This window comes from Balaenoptera musculus, chromosome 8, assembly GCF_009873245.2.
Source record: "Balaenoptera musculus isolate JJ_BM4_2016_0621 chromosome 8, mBalMus1.pri.v3, whole genome shotgun sequence".
In the NCBI taxonomy this organism is placed as follows: Eukaryota; Metazoa; Chordata; class Mammalia; order Artiodactyla; family Balaenopteridae; genus Balaenoptera; species Balaenoptera musculus.
The window spans coordinates 53,133,157-53,160,962 of record NC_045792.1 but is presented as its reverse complement, the minus strand read 5'-3'; the positions used below and the strand labels follow the sequence as shown (position 1 = coordinate 53,160,962).

At 38.6% G+C, this 27,806-nt stretch overlaps 1 protein-coding gene across 3 annotated transcripts; it reads right to left on the bottom strand.

Moving 5' to 3' along the window:
• On the bottom strand, positions 1-27,806 carry ALG8 (ALG8 alpha-1,3-glucosyltransferase). Of its 3 annotated transcripts, none has more exons than XM_036861771.1 (13): positions 27,669-27,806; positions 22,910-22,988; positions 16,666-16,859; positions 13,554-13,663; positions 12,272-12,339; positions 8,844-8,970; positions 8,479-8,582; positions 7,554-7,674; positions 5,177-5,316; positions 3,825-3,964; positions 2,381-2,478; positions 1,987-2,059; positions 1-631 (listed from the first exon to the last, which is right to left on the bottom strand). In XM_036861771.1, exons 1-13 carry the CDS (start codon positions 27,761-27,763, stop codon positions 400-402), a joined length of 1,581 nt encoding a protein of 526 aa, XP_036717666.1. In that variant the 5' UTR covers positions 27,764-27,806; the 3' UTR covers positions 1-399. The 3 variants fall into 3 exon arrangements, with proteins under 3 accessions (XP_036717666.1, XP_036717667.1, XP_036717668.1); XM_036861772.1 differs by having other exon boundaries at positions 474-653; XM_036861773.1 differs by lacking the exons at positions 1-631; positions 1,987-2,059; positions 2,381-2,478 and having other exon boundaries at positions 3,844-3,930.

Genomic DNA, 27,806 nt, shown 5'->3' with positions numbered 1-27,806 from the left:
TGCAGAAATACAAAATGGTATTTTATTTATATTTTCCTTAGCACATAATTCTAATTATGCTTTATACCCTGACAATGGTTATCATAGGCTACAGATAATCATGCTGTTGATCAGACTCCCTCCTTGCCTAGAGCAAGCACAGCAGTCTCAATGATCTCAGACAATTTTAATAGGGGAAGGCGAGATTTGTTTCAGATGTGTTTCACTGCTTACGGAGGACAAGTGGCTTCTCACCATGGTGACAATCAGGTTGCTAAGCTGGGCAAGGCCAAGTTTAGAAGAAAGGTCCTCAAACAGATTTACTGAAATGAATGGTTCATGCCACCAGCAACTTTCTTCAAGTTCTGATTAATTTCCCATGAAATAATTGCTTGGAATACATCCAAGCAGTTCCTTTATTCATTGCTTCTTTGTCTTGCCAACAGGAGGGTCAGTCAATACTGAAACATACAGTTTGAACCAAGCATGTGTGATGCCCAATGCACAATACACTGAGGTCAGTAACAAAGGGATAAAGGGGTACTTCAGCTTCCAAGAGGTGAAAGGGAATACAAATTCACAGAAGACTTCCAGAGGCCCCAGGCCAAGGAGGTAGAAAGTTTCCATCCAATTAAAAAGAGGTTTTTCTTTTCTGAAGAAAAAACGAGAGGAGTCTGATTTTAGATGAGTCATTCTGCTTTTGCAAACATTTCTCAGCTAAAGCTTCTCACCTGCACTGTCTTGATGTGAAGTACAGATAAAGCTAGAGTCAAAAGAATGCATAGAATTTCACATTTTAAAAAAAATGATAAAGATATATCATTACATTAACTCAGCAATCCAAATTCACCCAAACATCATCTATGTTGTCACTTAGCTGAAGTTGCTGAGAGAGAATTAGCTATGCATTCGGAAGAGGAAAGGGGGTTGGATAGTGTGATATTGGAATAAGAATATGGTAAACAATACATATTTTTTTGTTTTGGTAAAATAATATAAAACTTGGTATTTTAACCATTTTTAAGTATATAATTAAGTAGTATTAAGTATATAGACAATGTTGTGTCAGCATCCACTTTCAAAACATTTCAACACCCCAAAAAGAATCTCTGGAAACATTAAGCAATAATAACTCCCTATCCAGCACCACCAATGCTCTCACTGGTCCCCATACCTACTAATTTACCTTCTGTCTCTATGAATTTGCCTAGTCTAGATATTTCATATAAATGAAATCATACAGTATTTGTCCTTTTTGTGTCTGGCTTATTGCACTTAGCCTAAGTTTTCCAGGTTCATCCATGTTGTAGTACATATCAGATCTTCCTCTTTCTGGATGACTAATATTCCATTATATGTATATATACTATTTTGTTTATCCATTCATTTGTTGATGGACATTTGGGCTATTTCTACCTTTTGGCTACTGTGAATAAAACTGCAATGAACATTGATGTACAAGTATCTGTTTGAGTCCCTATTTTCAGTTCTTTTGGGTATATACCTAAGAGTGGAATTGCTGAGTCATATGGTTATAATTGAGTTTTCATATAATTAAGCATTTGAGGTTTCATGAACACAATCGGATATAATCCATAAGCAAGCTTTAAAAAATTATATAGGTAACATTAAGTTTAGAAAAGAAAAAAATTCCACCCATAATTCTAAGATATGTAAGAATTTTTTACATATCTTTTGGTTTTAAGCATCTGTATTTATGTGGTTTTACTCATAATGCATATTTTACATTCCATTTTTTAGTTTTCATATAAAGTTTTAGTTTAAGCTGGGTAGTCCTTCCTCAAATATTCCCCCAAACTAAAGCCATGACCTGTATTGCCATGTGAGAGTGATGGAATATGGGTAATTTCTCCTGCTATCTGCTGATATTTTGTAATGTTGTGATGTTAAAACTTAAAAAATAAAATTTAAAAGGCTTATCAATCATTTAGGAGTAAACATTTCACAAGAGTAAATATAATTTTAAATGCACTTTTTTTAGATTACCTGAATAGAGTCTTCAGTGAGGAAATACTATAGATGGTAAACAGTAACATGAGTAAGATTTTAATGGGAAGTTCTGTTAAAAGAATAAAAAAGTACATATGATAATTAAGTTGGTAAGAGAAAGGTTTATGGTACTTAAGGGAATATAATCACAATGACACAGCTATATAGTGCTAGGAATGCTTTCTGAGCTTAACTGTGCATTTTTGTGACATGTAAAGATACTGAGAATTAGGGACATGTTGGAGGTTTTATTTAAAAGAATGGATGAGCTCTCTCTAAGAGATTTTAAGGTTGTTTAAATCAGATAGTATTGATCAGACAGTATTGATCAGTAGGCTCTGATGAAAAGGCAAGGCAATTAAATAGATCTCTCTTAAAAGAAGCTACTTACCTGGTGCAGTGAAGAGCAGAGGGAAGAGGGAATAATGTCCTGTCGTGGTCAGAATCAGAAAAATTGAAGCATCTCCTGCTTTTCCCACAGATAAGAGGCTAAAAATAAAAGTTCTTATAATAATTCCTTAAAACATCATATGAAGCTTATACTTGCAAATAGCTGGAATAACCTGCATCGAATATTATTTCCAGAACTGGCTTATGCATAAAATAACATACTGATCTTTGCTACAAGTCCAATTCAATTGAGAATATTACTTTTTTAGTGGGAAACTTTAAGTAATACAAAGAAGAATGCACCACACTGAGTCATGGATCATTCAAAAAAGAATCTTGCCTCTCTGAGTAACTGCCTCCTCAAAGAAAGGAATATTGTGGGATTGGGAGCTGCCTAGTGGTGGCAGCTAGAGAAACAGGACTTGGAGTTTTATTTCCAACCCTATAGCCCTTCTCTTGGACAATGCCCCATACCTGCTGGTGTTTAATAAGAATTCTAACTAAAGACATTAGAAGTTTTTCTCTATTTTTTAATTTGGAAACTCCAAGTTGCTAAATGAACCCAGACAAGCCATATACTGATCTGACAAATTTGCTTAATGTTCTTTCAGAGCTTAAATGATTTCTCTCAGGATTTAAGAAAAATCTTAAGAAAAAGGCTAATTCTATTACCATCTATCTAATTGGGTTTCAGTTGTATATAAAATGGACACAACTGCAGTTAAAATGCTTTTTTTTTTTTTTAGCATGGCACAGTGAAAAGATCTTAAGATTCAGCATGATAAGATTCAGGTTTAAGTCCTAACCCTGCTACTTGCTAGCTGTGTGACTTTGGATAAGTCACTTAAACTCTGAGCCCCAGTTTCTGCAGATGTGAAGACAGGGGATGATATCCATTTATCCTAATTATCTTAAAGGTTGTTGTGAGGCTCAAAAGAAAGAATGCAAAACAAAACAAAACAACAACCCCTGCCCCAAAAAAACCAACTAGCAACAAAAACAGTTCTGAAAAATCTGAAGTGCTGTATGTGTTAGGTATTATTCCATAATGGACTCAATCCTTACTTTGACTAACAACACTTAACAAGGAACTGTGGGACCTTATTTTCACAGGTGTGATGACACCAAAGTCCATGCTTTTTCCATACTATGCTGCCATTCAATATCCAGAAGTAACAGCCTGGTATCATGGCGCTTAATCACTACAGTACCCCTTACCAAAAAATGCAGGAACAATACAGGCAGTTTTGCATACCTTAGAACCTACACAGGTACAAGGATCCCAAGTTAAACATCCCCATTCTGTCCCGGTATAAATCTGTTCCCATATGTCTTTGCCTTTGCTTATCCCACTGAACATGTCAAGAAGCGACAGATCAAATGGAAAACAATAGGATCACTGTGAAATATGCCAGAAATGTTGACTGACTGAGCTATCTGCTTACCTCATTGGGAGAACTGCAAGGAGTATGGCTTTTTCATGGACGTGCCACCCAAACATGAAGGAGCTCAAGGCACAAAGAATTAGACATCGGAGAAAGCCTCTGGGCCCTTGAGGTTTAAACCAAAGACAGAAAATAGAGGGCTAGAAACAATAGGCAAAGATAAAACTTCAGTATCATTTAAAATAGGCTTTACTGAAACATTGTTCAGGTGAATATAATTTACATCATCTCTGAAAAACAGTAGCTCTTAAGACTATTCTCCATCAAACTGGGATAATTCGCTTTGTGAACGGTCCACCAAAAGTTAACATAAAAACAACTACTCAGGAAAAAAAAAAGGCATTTGGAAATATATATTTAACATATTAAAATTAATTCTATTCATCAAAATTAATATGAAATGATAATTAAGTTCTAGGATATCCTGTATAACTCATATTACACCTTCATAATTAGTTAATTAATAGTCACTGAACCTATCAGGTCAAACTACAAAAGTTCATTGATATTGTGGAGCTAATAATAAATTAGATCTTAGCATATTAATAAACAAACACCTAACTTTGTGGGCTGGAGTGTAATTTACAACAAAACCATGGCCTTCCATGTGTAGCTTACAAGGCTGAAGTTTTAGGAAAAAAGTTTTAAACTCAGAACATGTGGATAAGTAGGCCAACAGAGCTTAACTACCTACCAGTACTGCCACGTAATTAAGTGGGGTCAGGTGTCTTGTGAGTAGACTTGATTGTTTAGAAACCAAAATTAAAACTGAGTATAATTAGATATGATTAAGTTATTTATGTTGAATTTTACTAAAATTGTATCATGAAATTGAGGGCATCATGATCACTAACAAATAAAAACAGCTATGAATGATGCCTATAACAGCATCTGATTCATATAAGATTCTTATCTCATGCTCAGACAGCCATTGTTGACTCTCTCAATTCATTATCATCATCACAAAATATCCATGCAGTACAGACAAATTTAGAGTTTTTATCAGTTAGCCATGGATGAAAACAAAAACCTGATGTCCCTACTACATTGTCCTCTTTCTCCACGGTGTGGTCCAAGTTCCCTCCCCTGGGCTTTTCTTTCTTCCTCATCTGACGGTGAACAGATGGTCTATTAGCCTCTGGTGAGAACCTCTCTCAAGGAGGCTTTACTAGTAATCCTTCCTTACAGTGTTCAAAGTTACCCTAAGAATAGGAAATGCCTCAATCTGCAGCAGGATTACAGCCATGGAATTTATCCTACAGTTGGGAAAACTTGAAAGTTAAAATTCAACCAGCCACACAAAAGAAAAGCAGAGAAAACACAAGAAATGAGGACCACGTGTGAATTCTTACCAATATGGCAATCAGAGTGCAGATAAGGGTGGCCAAGGGTGTCACTGAGGGAAGGACTGTGTGTTGGAACTGCTGAACTAAACCACTTGTCATTGAGGCCCTGGGAATCTTGCTGGGGTCAAGAAGTTTCAGTTCTAAACCTACAGAGTAAAAAGACATTTTATTTTGTTCTGTTTTGATTAATGGCACACCATATTTTACCAATCAATTCCTTGAGGAAAAAGAATAAGCTACTAAATCTTAAGACTGTTTCAAGGTCAAGATTTCATTAACTCAGTCCTGCACCATTCTACCTAAAATGCCTCTAGTTTAGACTGCAGCTGTCTGTATTGGAACAGGAAACCTTGCTGGCAGGCAGCATGAACAGCAATATGCTCTCACCTCTAAAATGAAGCAAGCTTTCTAAAATACAGGTCTACCATGTCACAGGCCAGCTTTGAATCCTTCCTTGCCTATGGGATAAAGTCCACATTCCTAAGCATAGCACATAGTGTCTTCCATGATCTAGCCCCCTCCCACCTCTCCAGCCTCATCTACTCCACCTTGTTAAATACAGCTTGGCCACAGTGAGCCGACATACCACTCTGACACCTGTGTCCCTCTGCATAGACTACTCCCTTTGCTTAGAATGGCCTACTCACTTTGCAAAGTTAACTCCTAATTCACTTACTCATCTGAGAAAGCTCCTAACTCAGGTAGTAGAGCTGATTTTCTTGTGGGCTAAGGTCTGTTATACATGTCTCTGTGCGCACCACACTGCACTGTATCTGTATATATGTTCATTTCCTCTACTATACTCGGTTCCTTAAAGGCAGGAATGACAATTAATTTATTTCTATCCCCAGCACATAGGAGTTCAAGAAATACTTACTAAATGAACCAAGTCTGACGATAATGATGTAAGTCCCAGCCCAAAAAAAGCTAACAGAACAGTCAGGGACAGTCTGAGCACCTGAATGGCCCTGTCTAATGCCATTGAAAATTAGTGAAATGTGGGAAAGGTGTAGACTACCAGAATATTTTCTATTCATTCACCTTGTCCCTTTTTCCTTCAGCCTGCTGATTCTCTCTTAAAGCTAATAACTATCTGCCTGAAACAGAGTTGCCTAACCTGCCACTGACTTTCCATTCACCACATCCTTGAGGAGACAGATATACAAGGTGAGGTACAACAGTTTCCTGACTCAGATAAGGCAAGCGACCCTTGTACCTCATATCATGCTGGTTGTTTAAAGCTTTTAGAAATGTTAAGAACTTACTTTATAAGATGCCATGTACATCAAGGCTGGGCTCAGTGGGTGAGCAATAATAACAAATTACGATTTCCTGTAAGTACGTAGCCAAAACAGTAATAGCCGCCACCACGCGTTAAGCATCTACCATGTGCCAAGGGCTTTGTAGCCATTACTTTTTGCCCCCCCCGAGGCACAGAGAGATGAGTAATGTGCCTAAGTCATGCAACTAATAGGTGGAAGAATCGAACCCAGTTCTGTCTGGTTCCAAAGCCCCTGCTACTGACAGCCTAGCACTTCTTTATTGTTGCATTTGTTTCTCACAACAGGTTTTTACGTTTTTAAAGGTTGTAAACAAAACCTTATGTGGCCTGCAAAGCCTAAAATGTTTACTGTCTGTCCCACTACAGAAAAGTTTACCTGTCCTTCTCTTGATCCTGCCATTTTCCATCAAGCTGGGCTGTATTCACAAATGAGAGACTGTGAGTTGTTCCACAGCGTTATTTTCAGAACCATCTAAAGGTTATAAATTCTTTTTCATCACACCTCAAACTCAAAAGCATAGCCTAAGGTTTCCCTTTCTTCTCATCTCATGTTAAAATGCATGGCTATCATTCCCTTATTGGTTCAATACCCAGAGTCACAACTTACACATTCTTCTTTCCTACTTCTTCACATTTTTTAAGTTTAAAACTAAGGTTATAACTACTGAATAACGTTTTGCTTAAGGTAAAATTACGTTCTAAAAATGTCTAAAAAGTTTATTTTTTTCCCAAGGAAAGGAGCAACAACCTCACTGCCACAAAGAGCTTTTATAAGGAACACAGTCTGCTTCCTGCACTGAAGTCTCAGTCCCTAGAACCACTCCCCTGCTCATTCTGAAAGCTGAAACGCAGGGCTGGAGAACAACCAGCTCAGCCACATTCAAAACACAAGGCAGGTTTTTCCATTTGTCAATGTGACTAGTCCTTTCAATATTCATAGTCTAAGTAAGAAGGCTTAGGGAATTCCATGGAGGTCCAGTGGTTAGGACTCGGTGCTTTCACTGCCGGGGCCGGGTTCGATCCCTGGTCGGGGAACTAAGATCCCACAAGCCGCGCAGCACGGCCAAAGAAAAAAAAAAGTAAGAAGGCTTGCTACCATACCGATGATGGACAGCACTTTGTCCAAAGCGCTGTACAAAGCCCAGAAGTTTGGGGCCCAATACGCATGGCAGAGGCCTCTCTTGAAAGGGAAGAGTCGGGAAAAGACTTGAGGCAGTTGGTTCTGTTGAAAAGAGATTAAACAGTGATCAATCTTTTCTAAATTCAAAAAGAGAACTAGGGTACTGTCTATGGCATAGTGTGTAGCAAGTTATGAGGTCTGAGTTCCAGTTTTTGTTCAAGGAAGTAGTTGTGTGATCCTGAGCAGTTCACAGAACCTCTTTTTTGTCCAACCTTCTCATCTGTTAAGTGGGACAAGATACATCAGAGTACTTTGAATACCAGTCCAATACTATTATAATAATGGAAGAATTTATAAGGGGCAAAGGAGAACACAGACTGCAGCTTTACCAAGTTTACTGAAGAGAAGGGGACGGCAGGGAAGGCTTGATGAGAGATGTAATGTTTCCCAGTTTTAGCAGAAATTAAAACTAATTAGTTGAATTCAGCATGAGGGAAGAAGTGAAAAAAGAAAAACATCTGTTGAACATCTGTAACATTCTAGGCACTTTAGAATGTTTGCTGTCAATGAATGACTGTGAAAGCACTGTGAGTATTGATTTTGAGGTTACAACTGAAGTATAGCAAACAAGCAAATTAGCAAATATGGAAATCTGTGACTAATTATTAGCAACTCTGTGTGAGTGTGTGTGTCTGTGTGAGACATATAGTTAAACATACAAATATATGCACATACATATTTGCATAAGCACAAAAATGTCTGAAAGAATAACATCCTATCTTTGGGGAGTCATAGTGGGAAGGAGTTAAAAAGGAGTAGTTTTCCTTATTTTATATATTCCTGGCTTTATTATTTTTTTCTAAATAACAACAAACATGTACTCTTTATAACAAATAGAAGACTTACCAAGGCTAGAAAAGGACCCAACGAAAGAGCAGAAACTAGGAAAACAATTAGTCCCAGGGAAATAAGACGGAGAAAACTGAAGCTGTTCCATCGGATGGACCCATCTACAGAAAAGGAACATTATCATTAACCAGTAGCATGGAAAGCCATAACTTACACAATATGCCAAAACTAGAAGTATCCCATGATAGTACACCAATATTTATGATGTGGCAAGAGCAGAGAAAAATCAGAATGGGTAAAGGGTTTATAGGATCAATAGCTGAGAGATACCTGTTGTGCCTCATAAAACCCTCTCACAAAGCAAGCCACCAAGTCAAGATAAAATAAAATAAAGAAAAAATAAAATGATCACTAAAACTTGCCTGGTTTATTTGCAGTGAAACAGTAAGATCGTAGTAAATATACACCGTAAGCTGGTGCTACATAGAGGTAGATGTGCTTGAAATGTAGGAGAACAGCAAAGAGAAATGCTCCTTCCATATGCCTTTTCTAGGAGATTTAAAAGGTAAATAATTCAAAATTCAGGGTAGACTAAACACAATAATGTAGTATCCTGGATTGGATTCTGGAACAGAAAAAGGATGTTAGTGGAAAAACTGGTGAAATCTGAGTGTACCAATGTTGGTTTCTTACTCTTGATGAATGTACCATAAGATGGTAACATTAGGGGAAAATGAGTGAGGGGGTACAGGAACTCTATTATCTTTGTAACTTTCCTGTAAAGCTAAAATTATTTTAAAAAATAAAGTTTATTAAAAAATAAAAACACTGGAGATTGGTTGCACAACAGTGTGAATATACTTACCATTACTGAACTGTACATTTTAAAATGCTTAAGATAAATGGGAGAGGGGAGGAAAGAAATAGGTGAGGGAGATTAAGAGATTAAGTACAAACTTCCAGTTGCAAAATAAATGAGTCATGGGTATGAAATGTACAGTGTGGGAAATTCAATAACTATATTGTCATATCTTAGTATGGTGACAGATTGTAACTAGACTTATGTGCTGATCATTTTGAAATGGATAGAAATATTGAATCACTAAGTTGTGTAACTAACAACTAGCAAAAACAAACAAACTCTAAGAAAAAGAGATCAGATTTGTAGTTACCAAAGGTGGGGAATGGGGGAGGGAGAACTGAATGAAGGCAGTCAAAAGGTACAAACTTCCAGCTATAAGATAAATAAGTACTAGGGATGTAATATATAACATGATAAATATAAATAACACTACTGTATGTTACATATGAAAGTTGTTAATAGAGCAAATCCTAAGAGTTTTCATCAAAATTTTTTTCTATTTCTTTAATTTTATATCTTTATGAGATGATAGATGTTCACTAAACTTATCGTGATAATCATTTCATGATGTATGTAAGTAAATCATTACGCTGTACACCTTAAACTGTATGTCAATTATATCTTGATAAAACTGGAAGAAAAAAATGGTTTAAGATGGTAAGTTTTATCTTATATGTATTTTACCATATTGAAAAAAAAACATGGTTTTGAAGATATACAGGCATATGTCGTTTTATTGTGATTTGCTTTATTGCGCTTCACAGATACTGTGTTTTTTACAAATTGAAGGTTTGTGGCAGCCCTGCATTGAGCAAGTCTATTGGCGCCACTTTTCCAACAGCATTTGCTCACTTCCTGTCTCCGTGCTACATTTTGGTAATTCTTGCAATAGCTCAAACTTTTTCATTATCACTATGCTTGTTATGGTGATCTGGAATCAGTTATCTTTGAGGTTACTACTACAACTCACTGAAGGCTCAGATGATGGTTAGCATTTTTTAGTAATAAAGTATTTTAAAATTAAGGTATGTACATTTTTTTAGACAATGCTATTGCACACTTAACAGACTACAGTATAGTGTAAACATAACTTTTATATACACTGGGAAACCAAAAAATTCACATGACTAGTTTTATTGCAACATTTGCTTTATCGTGGTGGTCTGGAACTGAACCCACAATATTTCTGAGGTCTGCCTGTATTTGGAAATACTTAACAAATGAAATATGATGTCTGCGATGTGTTTCAAAATAATCCTCTGTGTGTGCGTGTTTAGATCACTGTACTATTTTCTCCATTTTTGTATATAATTTAAATTTTCTATAATAAAAAGGTTTAAATGTAATATAAGGAGAACAGAGGCAAGTGATTCCAGCCAGCTTTTATACTGAGCCTAGTCGGTTCATAAATTCATTATTTCAACAAATATTTATTAAGTACTAAGTTTGATGCTGAAGTACAAGATACATCATCATAACAACACACTATAAATTCTGCTTAAGGAACCTAGGGAAGTTAATTACCTTCACCCTCTTATAGTTATACAATAGCTGGAGCTGATTTCCAGAGAGGATCTGGGAATGAGAGTACCAATGATTACACATAAAGCTATGCTAACAAAGAATCACTTAAATCTTATATTACATATTAGGTAACATAAACTACAATCAGGCTGAAGGCACCAAGTATTGTGCCAATAGTACTAGATCTAACAAACTACCTAGGAGAATTAAAGGCATTCTGATTTAGGAAGAAAAAAAAAAACCTCCAAACTGAGTTGACTATAACTAAAGAAGTCTGCATTCTACCTACCTCACAGGAATTTTGGAAGGATAAAATGAGATAATGGTCCTGGGGTCCTGGGGTGTGGAAGGATCAAATGAGAAACTGCCAAAGGGAACATGAAAAGCCAAGTTCCTCCTTTCACTGTCTCATCAGGTGTGGTCTAGAATAGATGCGTTAGGAACGATAAGGCAAAAACAATGGGATGCTTCCAAATCTCTCCACCGGTTTTATTATTTATTTAAGATTCAGAGAAAGTCTAGCTGGTTCTATAGCTAAACTTTAGTTCATTTGTTCAACAACCATCCACATTCATTCACTGAACACCAATTATGATCCATGTATAATGTGGCTTTTTATGGTTAAAAGAAAAAAACTTATCCAGACATTTATAGTTGACAAAGAACTTTAAGATAGATTATTGAATTTGATCTTTCCAAAGTCCCTGTGAGGTAGGTGGCCCCATCTTATAAACAGAATGTATCAAGGGTAAATTTTATTTTATGGATGAGAAAACTGAGGCTGAGAGGGTTGAAAGACTTGCCTTGGGTTAATGGTTCCCAAACCTGATGGTGTATCAAAATTCCCTGGAGATTCCTAAAACCCAATCCCAGAGATTCTGATTCAGTGTACAGAGGAGTGTCCCAGAAATCTGAATTATCCGCTTTCCTCCTCTATGAAAGGAGGAAACTTTTAACAACTTCACAGAATAGTTACAAGGTTTACTCAATAATATATTATATATAACGTATCCAATCTGAAGCAGCGAATGCTTTTGAATAACCCCTGTCTGAGTCACACAGCTTATTAGGGTTATTCAGGATTTCAACCCAGGTCTTCTGGTTCCAAATTCCATACTTTCCATTACACTATGCTACATGCTGCTGATGGTTAAGGCCCCACCATCACAGTTACTATATAGTATAAACTGTTGAAGATTTCATTCCTGGATAAATGATCCCAACCAAATATAGAAACTCAAGTTTATTTCAGGCCTGCCATACTCTAGCAAGTTTTTAGAGTATAATTTTCTCATCTGTAAAATGGAGAAAAGTATTATTAAAAGAGAAGATGGAATTTGTGAGAAATACTCAATAAAAGTGTCTATAGCACTTGGCAACTCAAAACAGTTGGTCAAATAAACTTACCTATCACCTTTACAAGCTAAAAACCAAACTAATATAATTAGCCTATTTTGTGTTTACCTGAAATAATCGTGCAATAGAGAGTAGCATTAATCCAGATAAAAAACCATTGTACTGGAAATGAATATCTGGACTCAGGTCAAGGAAAGAAAACAGAGGATACCAATTTCACAATGAACTGTGCCAGCAGACTAAGTATAAAAATTGCAAATGCTTCCTTTATAGGTAAATTAAAGACAAAAATATTACTACCAGTTTGGACTTTTCATAAAAGTGTTTTCTATAAGCAGCCAAATCCTGGACAAACTTTTAAATTAAAATTTATGTTTAAGAAGAAAACCAGGAAACTTTCCCATATTTTCTGTACCTTAAAGAGCCAGCAACTAAAGGAGTTTTTTGTTTTGTTTTGCTTTTTAGAATCAGGGATGAGAAAGGGACCTAATAGCTACTGAAGGCCACTGCATGTAGCATTCCATTGTTTATAGTACACATACAGTGAACCTGTGAGGTAGTTAGAGCTCAGAGCATTAATCCACTCATGGCCTAACACTACGTGAATTTCATAACTGAGATTCAAGACCAGGTCAGACTTAAACCAAAGTCTAGGTGTTTTCTTCCACACCTGGCTACCTGTATGAAAACTGTAGAAATTTGGCTTCTATCATTCGGATTTTACTTACATTCAGGAACCGCCCCCCCCCCCACCCGTTTTTTAAGATTTTTTTGATGTGGACTATTTTTAAAGTCTCTGTTGAATTTGTTACAATATTGCTTCTGTTTTATGTTTTGGTTTTATGGCCACAAGGCATGTGGGATCTTAGCTCCGCGATCAGAGATCAAACCCGCACCCCCTGCATTGGAAGGCGAAGTCTTAACCACTGAACTGCCAGGGAAGTCCCCCATTCAGACCCTTTGGATTTAAGAACTTTGCCTATTAATATGTCATAAGCCAAGATGGCAGAAAACCATGAAGGCCTGTTTCCATATGGACACTGTGATACGCCGTTTCCTATAAAAGGTATTTAGAATAATGTGTTATAAACTATTAAAGATATGTGTATTAGATTAATCTAAAGACAGTTAACAAGTCCCAGTATACTGCTTTACTGGCAGTTTAACTGGTTCTTGCACGTCACCACTAACTTTTCAGGGACAAAGTGCTCTAACAACCAGAGTCTGATGAAGTTGGGCAGAGACCACAGTTTGGGGAACTGACTAACCCACCCCACATCCACTTTCAAAAGCAGCTCACATTTCAGAATCACCATTACAGAAAGAATTAATCTTATACTTAGTATATATCAAATAAGTAAGGGAACAGTACATAAAACGTCAAGGATACGGTCTACAATTAACAACCCGAAGTTCCACAGCAGTAATACTGATAGAATAAACTTTGGCTTCTCTGTAAGTTCTTTGCCTGCTTTTTTCCCATCAATGCATTTACAGCACCTATATTGGAACATGAGGAAAGAATCAGAAACAAATTTAATCTTCATTAGAACACCATAATACTTCTACAGAGTATACTCTGAAATACTCTGATGCATTTGATTAGCCATTCCTGATAAAGTGTCCATGCCATTCTTTTTTTTTTAATGTGGAACTATTTTATTTTGAAAATGATGATGAAAAAGTGACACTGAGGCTGAATAGCAGTCAGAAAACCCAGGTTTATATCAACCCAAATATGAAGAAAAAAAAAAGGAAGAAAGAGATGGAGAAATGAAGGAGAGAAAGGATGAAGGAAATGAAGCTAGTATTTATGGAGTACTCAGTGCATGCTAGATGCTTTCATTCAGAGTATTAAATTTACTTCTCAAGGACCATGGGAGGTTTTCTTTTTAAAAAGGAGGAAAGGGACTCCAAGAGAATTTCTTGTAGTTCTTCAATATGACTGCACCCAAATCACAGCTCTAATGTTGCCAGTTATTAATAGGGAAGAAAAAGAAAGGTGATGGAGTCCAGTTCTGGTGATGTTGACAATTTTCCAATTAAGGTGTCCTTAGGTGTCACCTCTCCCAAGAAATTCCAATGGGTTGGAAAAATTTTAGTTGCTTCTCTGTCAGTTTATTAGATTAGACACAGGGATTGGGGTGTCCATGCCATTCTTGACTGTTTAAAAAGGTGGTAGCAGAAAGAAAGGCCTCAAGGCCAGTTCCATGTCTCTTTCTCAGCTATGCTGATTTGAAACAAAAGTCTTCATTTTTTTTTTTTTTTGGAAAACAAAGTCTTCATTTAATAAAGCAAACAAACAATAAAACCATCCACCAAAAACCCAAATGTAAGGATTTTGAAAATTGAGAGGGCACACACTATTTTAGTCCTTAAAACTAAAAAATGCAGACCAGAATGATATAGCACTCCAAATTATATATTACGATACCAGCCAAGTTAAGAATAGACCTGTGAGGACTTCCCTGGTGGCACAGTGGTTAAGAATCTGCCTGCCAATGCAGGGGACACAGGTTTGATCCCTGGTCCAGGAAGATCCCACATGCTGCGGAGCAACTAAGCCCGTGCACCACAACCACTGAGCCCATGTGCCACAACTACTGAAGCCCGTGCACCCTAGAGCCCGAGCGCTGCAACTACTGAAGCCCACGTGCCACAACTACAGAACCCACGTGCTGCAACTACTGAAGCCTGCGCGCCTAGAGCCCATGCACTGCGACAAGGGGAGTCACTGCAATGAGAAGCCCGCGCACCGCAACGAAGAGTAGCCCCCTCTCGCAGCAACTAGAGAAAGCCTGTGTGCAGCAATGAAGACCCAACACAGTCAAAAATAAATAAAATTTTTTAAAAAATATATTAAAAAAAAAAAATAGACCTGTGATAGTTTGGAAAAAAAAAAAAAAAAAAGAATAGAGCCACAAACCTGCAGCCCTTAATTGCCCAAATAATTTTAAAAACTCCTATGAAAAAAATGTATGTTATTTAAAGGTAGAGATATAGTAATTAAGTGACAATACCAGGTGACAAAACAGTACGATCCCATTTTTATTTTATAAAAATTAAATTCAGATACAGAAAAGAGGCTGAAATAATATGCATCAAAATGTTGATAGTGACAGCTGTAAGTGCAGGAGTATGGGTCATTTTTACTTTGTGTGTATGTATAATTGCTTTCTGTTTTCCAAAATTTTGACAATGAAAAGGATGTATTATTCTATAAAAAGATTTAAAAAAAATGTGTTTCGTTTGAATATCAGCAAATTCTAAAAACAAAGAAATCTAAAACCAAAAGAAGACATAATAAAGATGCAATTAAATAGGGGTTAGCAAAAGGTGTCCTGCTTTTCCTCTATGGAGCCTCAGTTTCCTCATAAATAGAGATAGTAACCTTACAGGGTAATTGAGAAAATTAAGTAAGTTACTAATCTATACAAAGTGCCTTGTTCTAGATTTTTATCTTACTTAACTGTTCCCTCTACATTGTAGATGGAAATGAATTCTACTCCCTCTCTCTGCCTGTATACACTTTCCCTGAGAGTGTGAATTTAAACATTTTGAGTTAAAAGGAGTACATTTACATATCACCTTCCCTTTCAACTCTTGCTAGGTCATAAAGAGAATGAAGGTCAGGGTGCCAAACAGCAGTTATTCCATGAAAATGAGCAGGGGGTTAAAACATCCCCAAGGGACTCTTTACTGAATGGGGCAAGAGTTCAGTCTAGAAGACCTCACAAACAGAAATGATCTATTTATGACAAAGGTCACTGAATGGACACCAGTTACTGCTCTGTCACAATCATACCAGCAGGCTTAAGTATTAGGACAGAATAGAAACCAACATTAACTGGGAAATCACTACTTGGAAGTCACTGTGCACAATAGCCTACGTACGTGTATTCACCTACTTAAAAGTAACTTATAAGTAAAATATGCGAAACATAAAAATATAAAATATAAACATAACCTAAAATTAGTGAAGAGTCTTCGTGAAGGAAAGAATCCAGAGACTACAACTGAAAGCACTCAGTAAGATTTCTTGAGTTTACTAGAATGGAAACTCCATTGGTGGTTAGCATTATGCATATGTATACATGACTGTGCTGTGCTGTACATAGGTATGCATATCCCAAAGAACAGGGTAGGTCATGGCAGCCTCTGGTAGTCTGCTACAAGGAAGGAGAGAGGAGCATGTAGAGCCACTTTGGGCAGGAGAAACGGTCCTGGAACTCTACTTGGGACTACTTTTCACAACATTCACAATCTCTTGTTCTACCTCTAACTTGTAACCCCACCTTAGCCCCCATTTTCTTCCACAAGATTCAGCTAGACTGCTTGCTGTAATTACTCATTGTGAAGTTTGAAACACAACCATTTTGGACTGTTCTAGCATTTGCTATTATATGAACTTTGTTTGCCCCAAATGAGGAACAAGTTAATACTATTTAATACTATAATATTTCCTCAACACCCTCCACAGGAAATGACATTCTCAGACTTACTCATGGACAGCATACACAAAGAGTGTATCTGTAAAGATGACGGAAAATCTCTGGAAGAGTAAGGTCCTTGAGCTGGAGTAATTCAGATTACGGACATTCAGCATCTCTTGATCAAAATATCTGGCAACATGTGACAGGGCATACTCAAACCACGCAAAAAAGGGGGGGTAATCCAAGGTCCACTCTGAAGTTGCCTGTGGTAAAAATTGAAGATAGAATATATCCTAAGTAACTGAATAAAGAAGGTGCAAAGGTTGGAAATTTTCATTCTCTCATCTTTAAAAAAAACACATGATGAAATTATACTTAAAATATGCCATAAATAGAAAATTTTCTGTTAAGACTTAGTAGAACACCAAAACGTGTTTCCTAAGTTATTTAATACAGTCTTCAATTTCCTTAGAGTCAACTATACTTCACAAGAAATTAATTTGAAAACTTTTAATAATAAACTTGGTTATGACATGGTTCTACTCATCTAAATATAAAAAGGGAGCTAAGGCATAACGAATGATTTACTAGCTTGAGTTCAAGTTCTGTCCCAGAGATTCAATTTCCCTATCTGTAAAATGAGATATTGTGAGGACTAAATGAGTTAACACATATGAAATGTTTATAAATGACAAAATGCTACACTGATGCTACTTATCTTTTGTTCCACTAGGTCATGAGATCCTTGAGAGCAGAAACCACTGTCATTTCTGCATCCTGAGCATTTAGTAAGTTCCTGATATATTATATAATCATTAGTTACATGAATGAACGGTCACTAATAATTAAATGAAAATATAGATCATATGAAAAACATATAAACTTTATATAAAAATATAAACTATATATAAACTCTATACTATATTTTGTTGTTTTGTTTCAGTTTCTGCATTCATACAAGGATGACAGTACCTACTTCATGGGTTATTAAATTTTATATATATATATATATATATACACACACACACACACACACACACACACACACAGTATTGAACCAGATATAAACTAAGTATCAGTAAATATTATTGTTATCATTTAAAACATTTACTATCCTCATAGCATGTCCCTAAAACTAAACCTGACCTTGCACCTAGAAGAGCTGAGACAGTAATAATCTCCCTACTCTGCATTTGTTGCTCTTTTCAATGGAAAACTCCTCTCCTTCTGGAAGTGCCTAAGGGTTCACTGGGTACTAACTGAGTGCCCACAGGGACTACTATTTAGGGTCTCTCTATAGTATAAAATGAGGCAAGAGAGACTCAAACCACTTATTGGCTCTTTGTTCATGATAAGGATGAATGAAAACTTTAGGTCCCAATAAGAAGTAGGCTATTTACTCCCCCTGCAGGTATAAAATGCAAAGGCCAACCCAGAGGCTCTCTGTCTAGGGCACTCAGGCTATGAAACCACCCATTAAATTTTCCTTTATGAAAAGTTCCTTCTCTAATCCCAAATCTCCAATGTGGGGTGATGAGCCACTGAACTATGGAAAGAAAAATGAGAAATTCTATTTTTTACTCTTATCCTTCTTTTTTTTTTTTTTTTTAAAACACACACTTTTTTTTTTTTAACATATGTGAAATTTTTTTTTTTAAATTTTATTTTATTTATTTATTTATTATTTTTGGCTGTGCTGGGTCTTCGTTTCTGTGCATGGGCTTTCTCCAGCTGTGGCAAGTGGGGGCCACTCTTCATCGCGGTGCACGGGCCTCTCACTGTTGCGGCCTCTCGTTGTGGAGCACAGGCTCCAGACGCTCAGTAGTTGTGGCTCACGGGCCCAGTTGCTCCGCGGCATGTGGGATCTTCCCAGACCAGGGCTCGAACCCGTGTCCCCTGCATTGGCAGGCAGATTCTCAACCACTGCGCCACCAGGGAAGCCCACTCTTATCCTTCTTAATTTCTATTTTTAAAAGTATATTAATAGGGCTTTGCCTTTATAATTTATAAAGACCTCTTGGGTAGTGAATGCTCAAAAATGATTTCTGGCTAGGGTATATATTTTTTAAAAAGTTTAGAAATTACTGGTCCATACAATTTCAAGAAATTCAACATGAATCTAGACTTTATTAACATCTGTGGTTTCCAGCCACAGTTTCTATGTCAGAGCTCACTCTACCCTTAAAGAGGCATTTATTTTACTGGAAGTCTAAAAGATTTTCCTACTTTATTTTATCGACATATTTATTACTTTAAATAAAATGGGGAACAGAAAGCATGACAAGAGTGGGGAGAAGGAACAGGTGCTGCCTGAGATGGTCATTTATCCAAACCAAAATGTCCCTGTCCTTCCCTTGCCGTTCCCAATCCCACACCCCTCAGGCACCCTCTGTATGTTGCTCCTTCTCCCCATAGAGACTTCCCAAACCTAGCCCAGGAGGCCCTCCTGACCTCAGGGATTTCCAGCTGGGGCCATCATCTTACCTAAACAGCTTCTGGGAAGCCAGGAAAGCGATTAGCTAACATTTCCTCCCAAGTGAAGAGTTCTGTCACTTATATGTGGTAGAGCTGGGGCTCAAATCTGGGTCTCCGACTCCAAATCCATTAGCTCGGGAAGCTACCACAACAGAGCTGTCTCCTCAAGTACAAAAACATCCAACCTCATTTTTACATATGAAGATGTAAAAATTAATAAACAGAAACCTCAATTAAGATAGAATCAGGAGGCCAGAAGGGGGAGGTCTCAGGCCCTAGGAGGACAGCAGAGCCCAACAGCAAGAAGAAAGTCTCTTCTTTCCTGCAAAGAGCTCAGACTGTCACAACTCAGCCAATGAAAAGCCATGGACTCTGTTTACTCTAGCCCTCCCAACTTCCCTTTTCCCTCTTTGAAAGAATTCTCCTTCCCTCGCTATGCGCTGCTACTGCTACGCGGGGACTTGCACATGACTCGCTATGGTTGCAGACCCTGAATTGCTATTTTCTGCTGATCCTGAATAAACCCATTTTTGCTGGAGAAGTAACTGGCAGTCTACTTGTTTTAAGTCAACAAAGATTCAAAACAATTGTGTTCATTCCACAAATATTTATTATGGGTCTTTTTAATGTCTTTCCCAACCAATCGACAAATCAATTTAATTTGAGTCCAGAACAGAATGGTAGGCTAGAAGTCAAAGCTAAGAAGGGCTCTACAAAACAATCCACTGCTCACATGTCCACTCTCCTTAGTATGGCAGAAAGACCTTCCAGACCTGAGGCATGTGCCTCTCCAGTCTTATATCCTACTGTGAACCTCGCACTTGAGTTTTGTTTCTTGTTGATTTCTTTTGTTGTTATTGCTGAGGAGGTCAGGAAGAACAAAGAAGTATACCATTACTAGAATCTCTTTTACATAAACCTCTTCTATCTAAAACAAGCCAATAACAGGAGGCAGCTCTGGCCTAAATACAGTTTTAGGAGTACTAAGATAACAGGTAGTAGTGAAAGTTATAGGAGTAAATGAGAGAACAGCCAGAAAGAATTATAGAATTAAAAGAAAAAGGGCAGCAACTAACACAACAATGTAAAGCAATTATACTCCAATAAAGATGTTAAAAAAAAAAAAAAGAAAAAAGAAAAAGGGACCACAAAGAGAGGCAGAGGGAACCAGTTTTTGAAAGAGTGTGTAGATGAAGAAGAGTGAGCAAAGGAGACTAAGAAGGGATAGTCAGAGAGCAGGGAGGAAATGGTGAGACAGGGGACTGCCTTTTCATTTACAGGTTGAAGGTCATTATATTAATAATGCTAAGTATTAATAAACTTTAATATTTAATGAGCACATTTGTTCTAAGTACTATGCTAAGCACATCATATACATTATATTCATTTCATCCTAATAATTATTTATTATCATTTAATAGTTGGGGATACAGAGGCTTTGAGAGGTCAAGTAGTTTGCCCACAGTTGCCCAGCATAGGTATTAAGTGGCAGAGCTGAAAGTCAAACCTAGGCAGTCTGAAATCACAGCCCAACCTTTGGACCACTAGGCCACACAAAAAGTTTCCTCACTGGTATGCATACATGCAAATGGAGATACTTCACACTAAAGAAACTACTTAAAGTTCCTTAGCATTCTTATGAAATACTTGTAGTATTATTATGTGAGAAGGAACTTGGTCAATTAGGTCAATTGTTCTCAAGCTTTTTCAGTGCAAAGGACTATTCTGACCTGACCAAAAAACCCAAAAAGCAACAACAAACTCACAGAAGACTTTACAGCTTGTCTTAAAAAAATCTTCCTGACAGCAGAGTGCTGCTTTTGATCAAGTCATTTTTGAGCTGATGTCTGTTTTCCATGAAGTATCATATGCAAGTTAGTAACTCATACCAGAAATAAAAATACAGACATGGTTTTTGTAATAATAGAATAGAATGGTTTGTATATTACCAGACACCTACACATCACATTTGATTATTCCTGTCCTCATAAATCACAAAATGTTAGGGAGAGACAGGATCTTAGAAATAATTCATTCCAAATCCTCATATGCCAGATGAGAAACCAAGGCTCAGAGAGATGAAATGTATTTTCTATGCTGATGCAGAGCCAGGTCTTGAATCCAATTTTCCCTCTTTCCCAATCCAATGTTCTTTCAAAAAGCATGTGGCAAATATTATAATTCCCCATGTATAATTTGGGAAACTCATTTTGAAGTAAAGGGGTTCCCTAATAGTTCCAGAGGGCAGAACTGAATGAAACTGACTCCTCCTAAAACCAAGTTCCCTTGCAGAGTTTATGATTAACCTCTCTATCCAAAACTTTATTCCCTTTCTTGTCCCACCATGTTCTCCTCAGGAATTGAGGAGTATCACAGAAAAGGGGGGATTGAAACCGAGTAAGACCCTGCGGGGCCTACCCAGGTATAAGACCCTCCCTGTCCCCCACTTCTTGTTTGGCCTTCCAAAGAGCAAACTCAAGTAGTTAATGATTAGAACAATAGAGTCACAGGACTCCTAGTTCCTCCTGAATGAATATAGACAACAATTGGACTCATATCTTTGAGTTGTTCTGCAGAAACTAAGACCCCCGCACTCAGTGGAGGATGGTGACTATATGCTGACCCCAAGCACATAGACCCCAGACTGGAATCAGAAGGTTGATGATTAAGATTCCCAAAACAAGGATTTCCCTGGTGGCACAGTGGTTAAGAATCCGCCTGCCAATGCAGGGGACACAGGTTTGATCCCTGGTCCGGGAACATCTCTGTGCGCCTGTGCACCACAACTACTGAGCCTGTGCTCTAGAGCCCGCGAGCCACAACTACTGAGCCAGCATGCCACAACTACTGAAGCCCACGCGCCTACAGCCCGTGCTCCGTGACAAGAGAAACCACCGCAACGAGAAAGCCCGCGCACAGCAACGAAGACCCAAAGCAGCCAAAAAAAAAAAAAAAAAAAGATTCTCAAAACATCACCCTATGACCATACCACCAACCAATTAGAAAAATGTCCGTGAGCTGATCATGCACCCTGTGACCCTCACCCCTACTGTGGCCTTTAAAAACCCTTGCCTGAAAGCCACTGGCAAGTTCACAGTCATCAGCGATGGCAGCTACCACCTGATGGTGAGCTGGTGAGCCCTGAGGGAACTCAGAAAGGAACGAATACCTGCCACCTAGCAGTCATCAGACTGCAGCCACTCCCTGCTGTGAGCCCTGAGGAAACTCAGGATGTGAAAATACAGGATACGGCCCCAGATAGCTGAGGTGCATAGCAAAGGAATGATTTCTGTGAGCCCAGACTCTTGCATCTTCCCATATATAAAAAAGCGCTAAACTCCTTAACTTGACATATCTGGTTTCTTTAATTAGCAGTAATCTTTTGATGTTCCCGACTGCCTGCCCTTTGTTGCAAAACTATATGTCCTAGCTCCCCCCTTGCCTCCTCAGAGCAGTTTCTCAGAGCTATCTGAAATGCTGTCTCCCAGGCTGCAGTCCTCATTTTGCCCCAAATAAAACTTAACTCACAACTCTGACGTTGTGCATTTTTTTAAGCCAGCAAGGTCTTTTGGGCACTAGCTGCCTGTTCTCTTTGCCTGGCGCCCTGCAATAAACGCTGTATTTTCCTTCACAATAACCCAGGATCAGTAGATCTGCTTTGTGCGTGCCAGGCAACGGGACCGAAGTTCAGTTCGGTAACGTGAGGAAAGACTACAATTTTTATAAAGATTTATTCAACCTATGATCACAGGGAAAACTGTTTTAATATCAATAATACTTACACGATTTCACACATCATCTTAAAAAAAAAACCAAAAAGGTGAAAATTAAAACTTACCTCATAATACCACTGTGATATTGGCAAACTGTGGGTGATAGCAAGCCAGTTTCGGTGCACTTCAAAATCTGTGGAACGGCTACTCAAAACAATCAGATGAATAAAATGAGATTTCATAACATTTATCAATCTCACATTTCTAAAATTATGCTTTTAAATGGACCAACACCCCCTACATAGTCACAGCTCACTATCCTATAAAGACACAAATAGGTATTTTACATAATCCTGAAACACCTCACTTACCTGGAGACCAGACCTCCTTCTGGAAAAGGTGGGGAACCTATTCAGTAAGATGTTATGGAAAAACCCAAATGAACTTTTTGGCCAACCCAATACTAAGTGAAAAGAGTCTCTGAGTCATCTAAAGCAGTGGTCCCCAACCTTTTTGGCCCTAGGGACTGGTTTTGTGGAAAAGAATTTTTCTACAGAGCAGGCAGGGTGGGGGGATGGTTTTGGGATGACTCAAGCACATTACATTTATTGTGCACTTTCCTTCTATTATTATTACATTGTAATATATAATGAAATAATTATTCAAATCACCATAATGCAGAATCAGTGGGAGTCCTGAGCTTGTTTTCCTGCAACTAGATGGTCCCATCTGGGGGTGATGGGAGACAGTGACACCCAAAGTGTGTTGCTTATGTCTGGTCTACTCCGTAAGATGCAGCTTAATTATCACTTGCCACTCACTGATAGGGTTTTGATATGAGTCTGCAAGCAATTGATTTATTATGGTCTCTGTGCAGTCAAACCTCTCTGCTAATGATAATCTGTATTTGCAGACACTCCCCAGCGCTAGCATCACCGCCTCAGCTCCACGTCACATCATCAGGCATTAGATTCTCATAAGGAGCATACAACTTGGATCCCTCGCATGTGCAGCTCACAGTAGGGTGCTCCTATGAGAATATAGTGCTGCCGCTGATCTGACAGGAGGCAGAGCTCAGGCAGTAATGCGAGCAATGGGGAGCATCCGGTAATGGTCCGTGGCCTGGAGGTTGGGGACCCCTGATCTAAAGGGCTGACCAAAAGCCCATACTTTTCCTTAAGGGAGGCCCTCAGGCTATTGCTCAGAGGTGACTTATTCTTGTTCACAAACAATTCTAGTAAGATTCATTATCTGGCAAAGGCCTCACACAGAAGCTGGATCTTCAAGGATGAGCAGGAGTTCATCAGACAGAAAAGGTGGGAAAAGGCCCCTGCCCTGCCTTTCTCATGTCTCCAAATTCTGTTTACTGGTCCCCCTCTCACTATATATAAATATATCCAAGTATGTCCCCTATATATAGGGGAGGAAAATTGTTTTCCCTTCAACCCTTCCAGGTTCTGCGGCTGGTCTAAGAATTAAATTGACCTAAGACAGAATAACAGGAGGAAAAAAAAGACAATTTAAATTACATACATATGTACAGGAGCCCCAAAAGATACAAGATGAGACTCAAAAGGTGGCCAGGTGATTGAGGCTTATCTACCATCATGAGAGCTAAGGAGAGGGGTAGGGGGCTGGGGCTTCAAAGAGGGGGGAAGGCAACTCTTGGGAAGGTGAGAAGAGAATGTTTGGCAAACAAACGTTGCTCTGCCTTGCAGCTAAGTCTCTCAGATGAAAAAGTGATCTCTGGTAATAGTTACTTTCCAGGTACAGGCCTCCTTTCTAACGTAAATTTTCCTTGAAAGTAACTTTTACTGTTTTCAGAGCTTCTCCTATGTCTGCAGTTCCCCAAGATAATAAGTCCCCGAACTTTTTGGCCAACCCAATACTAAGTGAAAAGAGTCTCTGAGTCATCTAAAGCAGTGGTCCCCAACACATCAGTATGGATTTACATTCTATACATACAGCTCTTCCATACCCAACGAGAGGTCACCAAGAACTTGAACCAAAGGATACCAATATAAAAATCCTTACACCAAAGAGGCATATTTTGGGGTGGCATATTCTGGTGCCCTTCACTCCTCTTTAGTGGGAGTTTATTTTTCTGTTTATTACTCTGCTTTACTTCCCCTCCACATCTTACACAGCACCTGATATGTGGATGGGCTCAATACATTCTTGTTGAATTAACCACTCACCAAAGTCAACAATGAGTTCCACAGCAAAACCTGATTTACCTTTTCTAATGTTTTATACAACATTTCCACTGTGACAACTCTCTCGTGAGTTTCTTAGCCAACCCCTTCCATGTCTCTTTCATGGCTTCCCATTCCAATACTCAACAAGCAAATGTTGATGTTCTTTCAGGTTCAGTTCTTGGTCTTCTTCTTATGCAGCTTACTCTGCTCTGCACAATCTTATTCACATTTATTGCTTCCACTAAGAACTGTGTAATGATGACTCCCGAATCACAATATACAACCTTGGTCTCTTTCCTGAGTTCTAGAAGAGAGACATCTCCAACTTCCTGCTGACAACGTCACCTGAATTTCCTACAGATTTCTCAAAATCACAACTCACAACTGATCTTATGACCTAGCAATTACATTTCTAGGTATACACTTGTAGGGGAGCAAAATTTGGCAACCTAAAATGTGTCTTTTTGGCATGAGGATTGATTTAAGCTGATTATTTTTAAGAAACAGAAGACTCAGGAAGTCTTTCTTTTTACCTCCCTCTTAGCTGCCTAAAGAATTTATATAAAGGGCTTGTTCCCGGAAGAGAGCTATCACCCCTGATATCTGCAAAGAATATGGGCTACATGTGGTGAGGGAAACTCACCAGAACCTAGCGATCAGAGTCCACTCTTGTCTCTTAATGGCCCAGCAAACATTTATATGTGAATTGCCTTTCTCCCCTTTGAAGTCCCAAACTACTACCCCCAACATCCTCTTTTGTCTTTAGCTGAAGATGGTATTTAAGGTGACGGGCTTCAGCCATTTTGGTGAGTTACTCCATTTTCCCGAGTCTCTCCCATGTACATGTTATTAAACTTTTGTTTGATGATTTTCTCCTGTTAATCTGTCTGATGTCAATTGAATTCTTAGACCAGCCAGAACCTGGCTAGAAAGGTAGAGAAAAATGTCTTCCTCCTCAACATACTCAATAGAAACACATACATATGTTCAAGAAAAGACATGTACTGGGTCTATCTTCAGGCCTACAATTATATGTCAGAGACCTTTCCCGACACCCAATCTAAAGTAAGTCCCCCTTGTTAGTTGCCTTATAGGATCCCATTCTTTCCTTTCATAACACTTAAGACAGCATTATTATGTAATTACATATTTGTATTGATTTATTTCTGGGACTGTAATCTTCACTAAACTACACCCTTTATAGGGTTAGGGATCATATCCATTTTGTCTTCCCCTCTAGTACCTTGCCACAGTACCTGGTTCATAATAAAGCAGTTAGTAAACATTTTGGTGAATACTTTTGCATTTATCCTGTAGCTTCCCTCTCACATCCCAGGGGTTTCCTGTTTGAGAAGCAGAGCATTAACTACAACTACATACATTCTTAATCTTGGATCAACAGCAGTATTCAAAATAACAAACCTGGAGACATTTCTATTCTGAAGTAACTAAAGCAAGGAACATCACCTTATATCCACGGTTTAAAAAAAAAAATTCCCTTTCATTCTGATTTGAAAGGAATTTCCTACATTTTAGAAGGATTTTTTCCAATTTGCTTTTAAAAGAGAAAGATGTTTCTTATTTGTTTCCAGTTCTGCAGAAAGTTCAACTGACCAACGCCTTCTTTTCCCAAGTCCCTGTAAGTCATTTTGCTGAACCTACATATACACTTCATTGCTTATATACACATCAGTATGGATTTACATTCTATACATACAGCTCTTCCATACCCAACGAGAGGTCACCAAGAACTGGAACCAAAGGATACCAATAAACCAAACACTAAACTGGGAAGGGAGCAAAGGAATGAGGGGGAAAGTCAAGGGAGAAGAAATAGGAAGGATGAACAGATGTGGAAGCCGATATTAATAATATTAATAAATACTGAGTACCCATTGTATACACATTACCACTGCGTGGTAGTTTCCTAATGGGATCCCATGCTTTCAGTCTTGGGTCTGCATTCATTTGTCGCACAGCAGTCTAACCCTGTGTGACCTGACTACTGCCTACCTCATCCTGTGTCACTCTCCTCCTCCCGTACTGCTCTTCAGCCACAATGCTCACTTTCTGTTCCTGGAATGCTCTGAGTTCTTTCCTACCACAGGGCCTTTACACTTACTCTTTCCTATGCCTGAACTACTTTTGACATTGCTTATTCTTTTTCATCCTTCAGCTTTCAACTCAAACATCACCTCCTAAAAGAGGAGAGTAAAGCCTTGCCCGGTAGCCACTCTCTACCTCTTTTACAGACCTCATCGCAATCTGAAACTTTCCTGTTTGTCTATCTGGCCTCACCAACTTCCCCAGAAATGTCTTTCTCAAATGCCTCTCCAGGACTTAGAACAGTGCCTAGCACAGGAGGCAGCTGATAAATACTGTACTGGCTGAATGAATGTTGGAGGTGGGTGTTGTTTATCTGCATGTTAAGGAAGAGGACCTTAAGGTCAGAAACGTTAAAGTCAGACAGTGCCAGCGCTGACCCCAGCCATCAGGGCTATGATCTAGTGCACAGGTGAAATAACACTCAAAGGGCGGAGTGGGAAGCATAGCAAAGGGGTAGCAGCGACCACATGACTTCAAGTTCCCTTTCCTCCTCTCACCCACGGGCATCCACGCTTCTCTCTCCCGCCCTGACCGACCGCGGGGCCTCCCCACCCAGCCCCGGGCCGTGCGGGTCCCTTACTAGGTGGGGATGAGAAGGCATTTGAGAAGAGTCACCCCGAGCGCCAAAGCCGAAAACCAACTGCCACCACCTGTCGCAGCTCCGAGCGCCGCCATTGCTACGGCGCCACCCGCTCTCAATCAACTTGACCCGCCTCCG

What these genes read in the sequence shown, in the direction of transcription:
- ALG8 (XM_036861771.1), bottom strand. Translation starts at nt 27,763, where the DNA reads ATGGCGGCGCTCGGAGCTGCGACAGGTGGTGGCAGTTGGTTTTCGGCT. An exon ending in TATCACAGTGGTATTATGAG is followed by an intron (nt 16,860 to 22,909) that starts GTAAGTTTTAAT and finishes TTTTTACCACAG; the next exon opens with GCAACTTCAGAGTGGACCTT. An exon ending in TTTCACTGCAAATAAACCAG is followed by an intron (nt 8,583 to 8,843) that starts GCAAGTTTTAGT and finishes CCTTTTCTGTAG; the next exon opens with ATGGGTCCATCCGATGGAAC.